Source organism: Oryctolagus cuniculus, chromosome 12 (genome assembly GCF_051225735.1).
Source record: "Oryctolagus cuniculus isolate XC-2025 breed Fujian yellow rabbit chromosome 12, ASM5122573v1, whole genome shotgun sequence".
NCBI classification, from domain to species: Eukaryota; Metazoa; Chordata; class Mammalia; order Lagomorpha; family Leporidae; genus Oryctolagus; species Oryctolagus cuniculus.
This window is the reverse complement of record NC_142878.1, coordinates 21,538,569-21,550,746: the sequence shown is the minus strand read 5'-3', so window position 1 is coordinate 21,550,746 and position 12,178 is coordinate 21,538,569. Positions and strand designations below refer to the sequence as shown.

The window sequence follows — 12,178 nt, the reverse complement described above, 5'->3', positions numbered from 1 at the left end:
ATCCGCTGGTTCACTCCCCAGATGACCCGAAATGCCAGAGCTGAGCAGATCCGAAGTCAGGAGCCAGGGGCTTCTTCTGGGCCTCCCACATGGGTGCAGGGGCCCAAGGATCTAGGCCATCTTCTACTGCTTTCCCAAGCCATAGCAAAGAGCTAGATCGGAAGTGGAGCAGCTGGGACTCGAATCAGCCTCCATATGGAATGCTGGCACTGCAGGTGGCAGCTTTACCAACTAAGCCACAACGCTGGCCCCAGAACTTCCACTTTCTAAAAATTCTGTATTGCCCTTCCCTCCTACCCCGTCACATGAACATATATTACCCTTGGGGCAGTAATAAACACTAACAATATAAAAAAACACTCCAAAATCTTTGTATTACAAATCATGTGATGTCACTTTGCAATAAAGCTCAAAAATATAATGAGGGGACAACTACAGCAAAAAAAGATGTATGTTTTCAACTATTGTTCGTGTACTAGTGTTTACATCAAACACATCTTTCTGAAATTTCATACCACAAAAGATATAATTTTGTTTTATTAACTTTTAATTTCAACAGTTATTTCTATCAGTTTAACAGCACCAAATTCTCCCTAATAATCTAATTTACCTTGCTAGTTCCTCAGTGCTTTCACATGCCAACAAAATAGCTTCATGAGAAAGAGCTGCTACCGTATAATTCAGAGTGTTTGGCAAGTGTGTTGCATGGTGTATGGAGGTATCATGGAACTCCACATCTATGGCATTGTCTTGCTCATCATTATAGCAGCGAATAATTCCAATAGAATTCCACACCTACAAATATACAAGATCAAATACAAGTCTGCAAAGAACTGAAGGTTCTAGAATCAGTAGGTTAAATCAGTATAAATTAACAAAGAATTGAGTCTATATTAAGATTTAAGTTATGGAAGCTACCACATCTTATGTAACTCCAAATAGTTTCAAATAGCTGTCTAGGAATATCAGAATTACAATTACTAATTATTCTTTTCTTGTAAGAAGAATAATTATTCCATTATCAAATGGAGTATTTAATATTTAATAAATTACATAACTGTCATGTAAAATGTACTCTATAATTGGCCTTTCAATAGTCAAACCATTAAATTCCTCAAAAATTTCTTTCAAAACTTTAGTTTAAATGTAGATGCAAACAATACATTTTTTTCTTTTCCAACTGACTGGTTTATATGATAGGATAACGATAAATCACCTAAAGGTAATATAAATTGATGCCATTTGAAAGCTTATCTTCTGGCCAGTGCCGCGGCTCAATAGGCTAATCCTCTGCCTGCAGTGCCAGCACCCCGGGTTCCAGTCCCGGTTGCCCCTCTTCCAGTCCAGCTCTCTGCTGTGGCCCGAGAGCGCAGTGGAGGATGGCCCAAGTCCTTGGGCCCTGCACCCACATGGGAGACCAGGAGAAGCACCTGGCTCCTGGCTTCGGATCAGCACAATACGCCGGCTGCAGCGCACCAGCCACGGCAGCCATTGGAGGGTGAACCAACGGCAAAAGGAAGACCTTTCTGTCTCTCTCTCTCTCTCACTGTCCACTCTGCCTGCCAAAAAAAAAAAAAAAAGAAAAGAAAACTTATCTTCCAATGATAGCCATTATAGGCTCACATGAGGCTTGGGTGTTTCCAATAAAATTTTTTTTTAAGATTTATTTTATTTATTTGAAAGTCAGAGTTACACAGAAGAGAGGCAGAGAGAGCGAGAGCGAGCAAGAGAGAGAAAGAGGTCTTCCATCCACTGGTTCACTCCCCCAAATGGCCGCCATGGCCAGAACTACGCAGATTCGAAGCCAGGAGCCGGGTGCTTCCTCCCGGTCTCCCATGCGGGTGCAGGGGCCCAAGCACTTGGGCTATCCTCCACGGCCCTCCCAGGCCACAGCAGAGAGCTGGACTGGAGGAGGAGCAACAGGGACTAGAACCCGGAGCCCATATGGGATGCCAGCACTGCAAGTGGAGGATTAACCAAGTGAGCCACAGCGCCGGCCATCTAATAAAATTTGTGTCAGTATTCTATTTATAGTTACACAGAATTAACACTAATAAAAAAATTAAGACCTATTACTTAATGATCTTAACTGATAGCAATAAAAAGTTTTATTATTATTAAACATTACCCTTGCTATTTATATAAAAATTCATGCCAGGCCTATATGTTTCAAAAAAGGAAACAGGCAAAACCCAAATAGTAGAAAACCTCAAATAACCGATAAACAAAAATAAACTTTTTAAGCTCTCAAATTTATGGCAAAAAGCTAAAGCAAGTCTATTCATTCATCCACTCAAGAAAATATATATGTAATGCTGGCTGTACCATACCTTGTTCTAAATGTTAAGAATACAGCAGAAAATGAAACACAAAAATCTCTATCTTTGTAGAGCTAACATTATAATAGGGTGGGGCGAGGAAAAGGGGTAGTTTTGTTTCCATGGTACCTATCATCTTGTAAGATATTAGGAATTGTCTTCTATAAAATATCCAACTAGAGTTTTAGTCAGTATCATTTTCTATATAAAATTAAACACAATATGAGAAAGAAGCACAGCTAAGTGGTATTACTGCAAGATATAGTCATTTTTACTTATGTTCATAATGTCATTTTGCAAAGCAAAATTTTATTTAACACAATTTTCAATATGGTTAAAACAAGATTAAAACTGCAAATTAACTATAAAATAAGCCAACCATAAAATTATTATCAACCAAATTGCTCTAAGCCATTTAATTAAGGTTTTAAAAAAATTTTTTTATCTAACAAAATTAACCATAGTGGGTAGAAACGCCAAAGAACTATTTAAAAATTAAATGCAGGAGTGGATATTTGTTACAGCAATTAAGACACTGCTTGGGATGTCCACATCCCATACCAGAGGGCCTGGGTTAGAGTCCCGGCTCTGCTTCCAATTCCAGCTTCCTACACACCCTGGGAGGCAGCAGATGATGGCTCAAGTACTAGAGTCCCTGCCACCCATGTGGGAGAACCATATTGAGTTCTGGGATCCTAGCTGGCCTGTCCTAGCACCAATTGTTGTGGGTGTTTACATGGTAAACCAGCAGATAGGAGATCTAGATGTTGGCCTGTCTCTGTCTCTATTTCAAATAAATATTTAAAAAAAAAAAAAAAGTTAAGTGTAAATCCAAGGCTTACCATGAATCTGTGAGTGAGATGCACAGGTGTAGAACCTGACTGGAACGGCTTTTGCCGGGGAGTAGGCATGGGTCCATCATAAAATGGCCTTTGGGATGCTACAACAGGTAGATTATGAATGCTGCCAGCCTGGTCATCTTCCTCCTCTTCTTTGAGTAGACCAGTTTTCAGCATTGTAAGATCTACAATACAAAGGATTATAATTAAGAGAACCATAAATGCCAATGACTTGGGAAAAGAAAGGCATTAAGGAATCTGTAACCTTTTCTATTTGTACTTAAAGCTACTAACATGCTCTTTCACTGTGATGTGATGCTCTTTCACTGAGACAGTGATGGCGCAACAGCAGTGGTGTGTAAAACTGCTGGTGTCTTCACATGAATCAAAGAATTTGTCTACTTCATCAAAGTTTGTAAATTTATGGGCAAAAGTTGTTCATAATATTCTCATGCTATCTTTTTTTTTAAGATTTATTATTCTTATTTATTTGAGAGGCAGATTTAGAGAGATGACGAGGGAGAGACAGAAGGGGAGATCTTCCATCTGATGGTTCTCCAAAAGGCTACAATAGCCCAGACTGGGAGAGGCCAAAGCCAGGAGTCAGGGGCTTCTTTCTGATCTCCCACATGGGTGCAGGGGCTCAAGCACTTCGGCCATCTTCCACTGCTTTTCTCAGGGCATTAGCAAGGAGCTGGATCGAAGTGGAGAAGCACCCTTGTGGAATGCCTGCATCACAGGTGGCGGCTTTACCCACTATGTCACAACGCCAGTCCCGTGTTATCTTTTCAGTATCAATAGCAGTGCTCTTGGAGAAATACAAGTTTCATATGCAATTTTAAATTACATGGTAGCCATATTTTAAAAAAGGATAATGAATATTAACACTGCATTTAAAATACTACCATTTCAACATATACTCAATGTAAAAATGTACTAACATATCTTATATCCTTGCTTTATACTATCTTCAAAATTTGGTTGCATTTTACACTTTCAGTGCATCTCTATTTGAAGTAGTCACATTTGAGGTGCTCAATGGCCACATGTGGTTAGTGGCTACATTAGGATAGTGTCAGTCTACAGGATCTATAGTTATGACATCTTTCAACTCATTCATTAGTAAGTTGTATCTGCTCTTTACTAATCAGGTTAGAGATTTATCAATTACATGGATCTTTGAAAAAGCAGTTTTTGGCTTCAATGACTTTCTCTACATTTTTTCTGCTGTTAATTTCACGGAAGTCTGCTCTTTACTATTTCCTTCCTTTTTGTTGCTCAGAGTTTATTTTTCTAGCTTGCTAAAGCAGAAACTTAGAAAACTGATTTGAAGCCTTCTTTTTTAAAATAAACACTTAATGATATAAACTGCCCTCCAAGTAATGCTTCAGCTATATTATGCAAATATAGTAACTTTAAATACATTTAATAAAAAAAGAAAATATTAACAGAGTAGATTATGACATACACAAAATCTAATTCATACCAACTGAGTTTTCATCATCTTCTAAGATGTGACTTCGCTGTCTAAGATGACCTGAAGTCAGCATTAAGTCATCATCATCCTCATCATCATTTGTAGTCCTTTTTGAAAAAGCAGGTATCTCTACTGCATTGTCATTTAGGAAATCACCAGCATTACTTGTATCATCGCCATCAAAAAGATCATTATAATCCTTTTCCACTCGGCTAGATACCTTGAGCACAAAGCAGAAAATATTAATGAACTATTTTGAAAAATTCAAATACTCAAAAGGCAATTTTAAAATATGTACCCATACACTTTACCAAGTAAACAAATACCTGAGAGATAAGAATAATCAGTAAATGTATTTATGAGGATTGCATTTACATTTATATATTAAAACCCAGTCCTTATTTTATTTTAAATGTTTGTCATCTAGGGATGAAGCAGGGTATGACAGAAACATATAAACAAATATTGTACATGCCAAAATATAAGGCAAGATTTTATCCTCAAATTCATTCCCCAAAAAAGTTAGTCAGCATCAATATGAAGTTCCTACAAAGTCTTATAAGACAAGTTATCATTTACTTTTTTTTTGACAGGCAGAGTGGACAGTGAGAGAGACAGAGAGAAAGGTCTTCCTTTGCCGTTGGTTCACCCTCCAATGGCCGCCACGGCCGGCGCACCGCGCTGATCCGATGGCAGGAGCCAGGTACTTATCCTGGTCTCCCATGGGGTGCAGGGCCCAAGCACTTGGGCCATCCTCCACTGCACTCCCTGGCCACAGCAGAGAGCTGGCCTGGAAGAGGGGCAACCAGGACAGGATCCGGCGCCCCGACCGGAACTAGAACCCGGTGTGCCGGCGCCGCAAGGCGGAGGATTAGCCTAGTGAGCCGCGGCGCCGGCCTCATTTACTCTTATTTTGAACAAGACTCTACTTAAGATATACTTGCTTCAAACTGATGTCAGTAAAGCTAATATTTTTATATATATATTTAGATAAATAAAGTGACAGAACCAACAGAAAAACAAAAGAGGGACAAAAATTCAACAGACTTAACTTTCTAGGAAAAGACATCGCTGCAGAAGTTCAAAGTCACAGTAAACAAGTTTTTAGAACACTTTAAAAAGCAAAACAGTAAAAGACATATTGCAGAGATCACAAGTCATTTTGAGAGAATGTTAAGTCAATGGAAATTTATAGTTTGGGAAAAAATTCTAGTAAGGGGGCCAACGCTCTGGCATACCAGGTCAAGCCGCCACCTGCAGTGCCGGCATCCCATATGGGCACCGGTTTGAGTCCCAGCTGCTCTACTTCTAGTCCAGCTCTCTGCTATGGCCTGGGAAAGCAGTAGAAGATGGCCCAAATCCTTGGGCCCCTCCTCCCTCATGGGAGACCTGGAAGAAGCTCCTGGCTCCTAGCTTTGGATCAGCACAGCTCGGGCCATTGCAGCCAACTGGGGTGAACCAGCAGATGGAAGACCTCTCTCTCTCTCTGCCTCTCCTTCTCTGTGTAACTCTGACTTTCAAATAAATAAATAAATATTTTTAAAAAATTCTAGTAAGAAAACCAATAGATTAAAAAGGACTATATCACAAGTCTTTCAAATAGAAAACTGGTATGAGACCAAAGACAAGAATTATCTAGTGCTATAAAATTCTGCACCTTTGGGAATTTAGTCAAGCAAATTAAGTTGCATCTCAGCTTCTCTCATGAGGTCTTAGGACCCAAATTTTCGAAAGGTAGTTTCCTACCATATTTCCATTTTCCAGCCTCTAAAATGTAGTTACTGTCACTACTTCCACTATCTTCTTCACGCTTACACAATTTTAAAAATTCCTTTGGTATAGTAGGGGCTGGCACTGTGGTGTAATGAGTGGAGCCACAGCTAGCAACACTAAAATTCCATAGGGGTTCCAGTTCAAGTCCCAGCTACCCCACTTCCAATCCAGCTCCCTGCAAATGTGGCCAGAAAAACAGAAGATGGAAGTGCTTAGGCCCCTATCACCCACAGGGGAGACCCAGGCCCCAAAAGAAGCTCTTGGCTCTTGGATTCAGCCTGGCCCAGCCCCAACTGTCAGAGCCATCTGGGGAATGAACCAGCAGATGGAAGATCTCTCTCTCTCGCACACTCTTGCTCTCCCTCTTTCTGTCTCTCTGTAACTCTGCCTTTCAAATAAATAAAGTAAATCTTAAAAAAAAAAATTTCAGTAAAGCTGCATGACTAAGCATATGGGTAGCTCTAAAAGTTATGGTGAATTGGAGCAGAAAAAGCTTATAGGCCAAACTGAAGTCTATTACAGATATTAACTTAAAGTTTTAGCTATAAGACATTTACCTAACAGTCCCCAGAACACCAGATATTAAATGAGTATTTCACAAAGGATATCCTTAGGAAAGGCATTATATGAAAAGGAAAAAAATCTTAGTAAAACGCATTTGGGAAACATTAGGTCAAACAATTTAAACAGTTTTCTTTACTAAAGATTTATTAGTGAGTATCTAGGATAGTAACATGAATTGTCATTTTACAAAAAAGTAAGGTAGTCTGTGGTGTCATCCCAAACCTATATGACTGCAGAAACACTTCTGTGTTCTACCACACATTACTTATTACCTTGTTGCTTGATGTCTTTCCACTGGGGTCACAGACATTCTCGAGGAGCCCTAGATTTCCCTCTGCATCAGTGTAGGATATTCGACCACAAGTAGGATGCCAGGCCAGGCCACAAATTGCATAACCTTTCTCATGTTTCACCCTAAAAATCAAAAAGTGGTTTCTTAAAATACCAACAAGAAAAAATAAACTGTACATTTCTGGAGGTTTTTTAGATTTATTTATTTATTTGAAAGGCAGAGTTACAGAGAGAGAGAGGGAAAGACATAGAAAGAGAAAAAGTGAGAGATCTTCTATCCACTGGTTCACTCCCCATATGGCCCCAAAACTGCTGTAGCTGGGCTGATTCGAAGTCAGAAGCCAGGAGCCAGGAGCGTCTTACAGGTCTCCCATGTGGGTGCAGGGGCCTAAGCCTTTGGGCCATCTTCTGCTGCTTTCCCAGGCTCATTAGCAGGGAGCTAGATAGGAAGTGGAGCAGCCTGAACTCAAACCAGCAACCACATGGGATGACAGCACCACAAGTAGCAGCTTTACCCACTACACCACTACTGGCAGTAAATTTTAGTAAGGAAAGGTTAAGTGAATTCTGACTACCTTATAGCTGTATATTTTTATCCTAACACTTGAAAACCTGAAAAATTTCATATAAAGAAACTAACAGAAATGAGTAAAGAGATAAAAGATACACTGAGTCATACCTTTCCACACAGTCTTTGGTTTCCACATTCCAAACTACAATTGCGCCATTAATACTGCCTGCTGCTAAATATTGTCCACAGGGAGACCAGGTGACCACATTGAGGGTCTATAAAGAGAAGTGTTTTTAAATCATAATTTTATACAATTTCAGACTAAATACTCATTTTATGACCAAATTCAAATTTTTAAATCCCTATTTAACTTCTAATTATGTCTGAGATACGAGTGACAGGACAGAATTTGCTTATTTTTAAATTTTTTCAATAATATTCAACTATCATTAGCAGCTATTTGCCTACCATGAAGAAATTATACCAAAACAACTTTAAAAACAAACTCTAAGCAATGTTACTCTCCTAGAGAGAAATATAAGGCTTCCTCTTGGCACTCACCATCAAGATGAAGAAAACTAGTAAAAAGAACCTTAGAAAGCCACCCGTGAACTATTGAAACTTTTTTTTTTAATGCAACATGTGTACATGTTTGAGAAGGAATGAGAACAGATCAGCAACTCTAAAATTCAAGAGCCTAGGCTCACAAGTTTCAGTGTAATTCACTTATAAAGGCCAATTAATTGTAAGTCAAGAATAACTTGTTCTAACATTATGCTAGTTAAATTTGGCTTCTTAAAATTAAGATTTGCTTATCAAATCTCACAAAAGAGACCCATAGGACCAAGCAAAGACCTATCTAGTAGACAACTATAAGTCAAATGAAGAAAGGTTGAAGGGGCAGAAGATGGACCCACACATAACAGTGTGGAGTTACTCTCCTCTCCCAATAACATTTAACTGTAACTAATCTTAAGTCAAACATGCAATGAATATTCCCTATACTCCACTCAAAGTGTCACTTAGAAAACCTACCTGAGAGATGAAATTATCTGAAAGATCAAAATGATTACTCCAAGTTTCTCTTTTGTAGAGTTTAATGGATTTTTCCACAGGAACTGCCAGTAACTATTAGAAAAAATAAATAATTTAAATAAAAGTTTATATCAAATTCAATTTGAAGAAAAAAGGCAGAAAATTTAATCAGATAAATGTACAAAGCATGCAAGCCAAATGGTACTTTAATTGGCAACTAACGAAACACACAAAATGACAGAATTGTAATAAGCAAAAAATGGGTGACAATCACTTTACTGTTTGCACCAAAAAGGATAACTTGTAGTTACTATTATTTTTGACTAGCTCCCATCTGCTGGTTCACTCTCCAAATGCCCTTAACAGCTGGGAACGAATCAGGCTTAAGCCATGAGCCAACAACCCAATCCACGTCCACCACATGGTGGGTTCCATGACTGCTGCCTCCAAGGGTCCATGTTAGCAGGAAGCTAGAATCGGGAGCTGGAGGAAGTACTGATCCCAGGCACTCCAACAGGAGATGTAAACGTCTTAGCAAGTGTCTTAATTGCTAGGTTAAAATTTGCCCTTATCAACTTTAATGTTTTATAAGCAAAGAGAAAAATATACACCAGATTCTTATGAATTCTACTGCTACTTTAATGCAAAATGTACTTTTAAAATTCACAATATGCTGTGGCAAAGCAGGTAAAGCTGCCTCCTGTTACATTGGTATCCCATATGGGCACCAGGTTCGCGTTCTGGTTGCTCCACTTCCCATCCAGCTCCCTCTAATGGACTGGGAAATGCAGCGGAAGATGACCCAAGTGCTTGGGCCCCTGCCACCCACATGGGAGACCCAGGTGAAGCTCCTTGCTTCAGCCTGGCCCAGCCCTGGCCTTTATGGCAATTTGGGGAGTGAACCAGTAGATGGATGATCTCTCTCTATTTCTCCTTCTCTCTCCGACTTTCAAATAAATAAGTAAATCTTTAAATAAAAAGTTTACATGATACAAAAGCACATATTCTGGGGCCAGTGCTGTGGCGTAGCGGGTAGTGCCGCTGCCCACAGTGCCAGCATCTCATATGGGCGCCTGTTCAAGTCCCAGGTGTTCCACTTCCGATCCAGCTCTCAGGTATAGCCTGGGAAGGCAGTGGAGGATGGTCCAAGTCCTTGGGCCCCTACACCCTCGTGGGAAGACCTGGAGGAAGCTCCTGGCTCCTGGCTTCAGATTTGGGCAGCTCTGACCGTTGCAGCAAACTGGGGAGTAAACCAGCGGATGGAAGACCCCTCTCTCTGCCTCTCCTCTCTCTGTATAACTTTGACTTTCAAATAAATAAATAAATCTTAAAAAAAAAAAGAGCACATATTTAAAGTCTACCATCCTCAAATTCTATTTCTATTATCCAATGGAAAAAAAAGACTGTACAAGAATGTTTATGTATATATGTAAGCATACATACATACCCACACCTATTACTCTATAGGTTGATATTTTAAAATATTTACTTTTATTTATTTGAAAGGCAGAGTTACAGAGAGAGACCAATATTCCATCCTCTGTTTCACTCTCCAAATGGCCAAAACAGCTAGGGCTAGGCCAGGAGCCCCAAACTCTATCCAGGCCTACCATACAGGTAGCAGGGGCCCAACTACTTGGGCCATCTTCCGTTGCTTTCCCAGGTATGTTAGCAGAGAGCTGGATGGGACAAACCATAGCATCAATATGAGATGCAGGTGTCAGTATGCCAGTGTCCCAAGCAGTGGCTTAACTTGATATGCTGGCCCCAGTGTTTTTTAGTTAACAATGTAGTGTGAAGATTATTCCCTATGAAGTCATACAGATATACTTTATTCTAATAGAATCTCACTTTCAGGAATATCATAATTTATTTAATCAATTTCATCTAAGTGTTTCTTTGAGACACAGGGAGGGATACTGCAGGGAGGGAAGACTGGAGGGGAAAGAAGAGTCAGAGACAAGTTCCATCCACTGATTCACTCTCTAAAGACCCAGATTTCCAACATGGACCGCAGGGACCCAACTACATGAACCATCACTGCTGCCTCCCAGTGTACATTTAGTAGGAAGCTGTAAACAGGAGAGGAATTCAGTCTGAAATCCAGGCACTTGGATATGGGTGCCTGGTGTCCCAAGTGGCCTCTCTTTTTTTTTCTTAACAGGCAGAGTGGATAGTGAGAGAGAGAGAAAGGTCTTCCTTTTGCCATTGGTTCACCCTCCAATGGCCGCCGTGGCTGGCGCGCTGTGGCCGGCGCACTGCGCCTATCCGAAGCCAGGAGCCAGGTGCTTCTCCTGGTCTCCCATGGGGTGCAGGGCCCAAGCACTTGGGCCATCCTCCACTGCCTTCCCGGGCCACAGCAGAGAGCTGGCCTGGAAGAGGAGCAACTGGGAAAGAATCCAGCGCCCCGATCGGAACTAGAACCCAGTGTGCCGGCGCCGCTAGGTGGAGGATTAGCCTATTGAGCCGCGGCGCCGGCCCCAAGTGGCCTCTTAACCAATACACCAAACATCCAACTCTGTGTCTAATCTTTTACTTTTGCAAACAGGGGTGTAAAATTTTCATCATACATACACATATAAAGAAATGGAACAGAAGTAGTACTACTAGCCATTTATTCTACTAAAAAACTGTCAATCCCTCCTCTATACAGTACATAATCAAATATTGATCTCTGAACATCTCCATAAATGAAAAATACTCTATCACTACAGTTTCAACTTACATCTAATTTTACTTATTTATTTATTTAAAAGGCAGAGATATAGAGACAGAGATCTCCCACTCACTGTTTCACTCCCCAAATGCCCACAACAGCCAGGACTGGGCCAAGCTAAAACCAGCAGCCAAGAACAAAATTCCAGTCTCCCAAAAAGTGGCAAGAACCCAACTATTTGAGCTATCACCCCTCCTAGGAGTAGAGTTGGGACTCAAACTCAAGGATTCCAATACGGGATTCAGGCATTCAAACAGTGTCTTAAGCACTGCAGCAAATGCCCACCCCTCAGCTTGTATTTCTTCCAATACAAAAGGCAGTATTTATTTCACATTTAAAAGTCATCGGTGGGGCCGGTACTGTGGCGCAGTGGGTTAATGCCCTGGCCTGAAGCACTGACATCCCATATGGGTGCCAGTTCAAGACCTGGCTGCTCCACTTCTGATCCAGCTCTCTGCTATGGCCTGGGAAAGCAGTGGAAGATGGCCCAAGTGCTTGGGCCCCTGTACCCGTGTGGGAGACCTGGAAGCTCCTGGCTCCTGATCAGCACAGCTCCAGCCGCTGTGGCCAATTGGGGAGTGAACCATCGAATGGAAGACCTCTCTCTCTGCCCCTCCTCTCTCTATGTAACTTTGATTTTCAAATAAATAAATA

At 40.7% G+C, this 12,178-nt stretch overlaps 1 protein-coding gene across 1 annotated transcript in view; it reads right to left on the bottom strand.

The window, feature by feature from the left end:
- Window positions 1-12,178, bottom strand: part of WDHD1 (WD repeat and HMG-box DNA binding protein 1) — a 64,264-nt gene that overhangs the window by 34,478 nt on the left and 17,608 nt on the right. The window contains exons 7-12 of the mRNA XM_002718259.6: window positions 8,809-8,901; window positions 7,942-8,048; window positions 7,244-7,385; window positions 4,644-4,854; window positions 3,161-3,342; window positions 611-795 (exon numbers count right to left, since the gene is read on the bottom strand). Coding sequence (XP_002718305.3) covers window positions 611-795; window positions 3,161-3,342; window positions 4,644-4,854; window positions 7,244-7,385; window positions 7,942-8,048; window positions 8,809-8,901 — 920 coding nt within the window. The remainder of the gene's footprint in view (window positions 1-610; window positions 796-3,160; window positions 3,343-4,643; window positions 4,855-7,243; window positions 7,386-7,941; window positions 8,049-8,808; window positions 8,902-12,178) is intronic.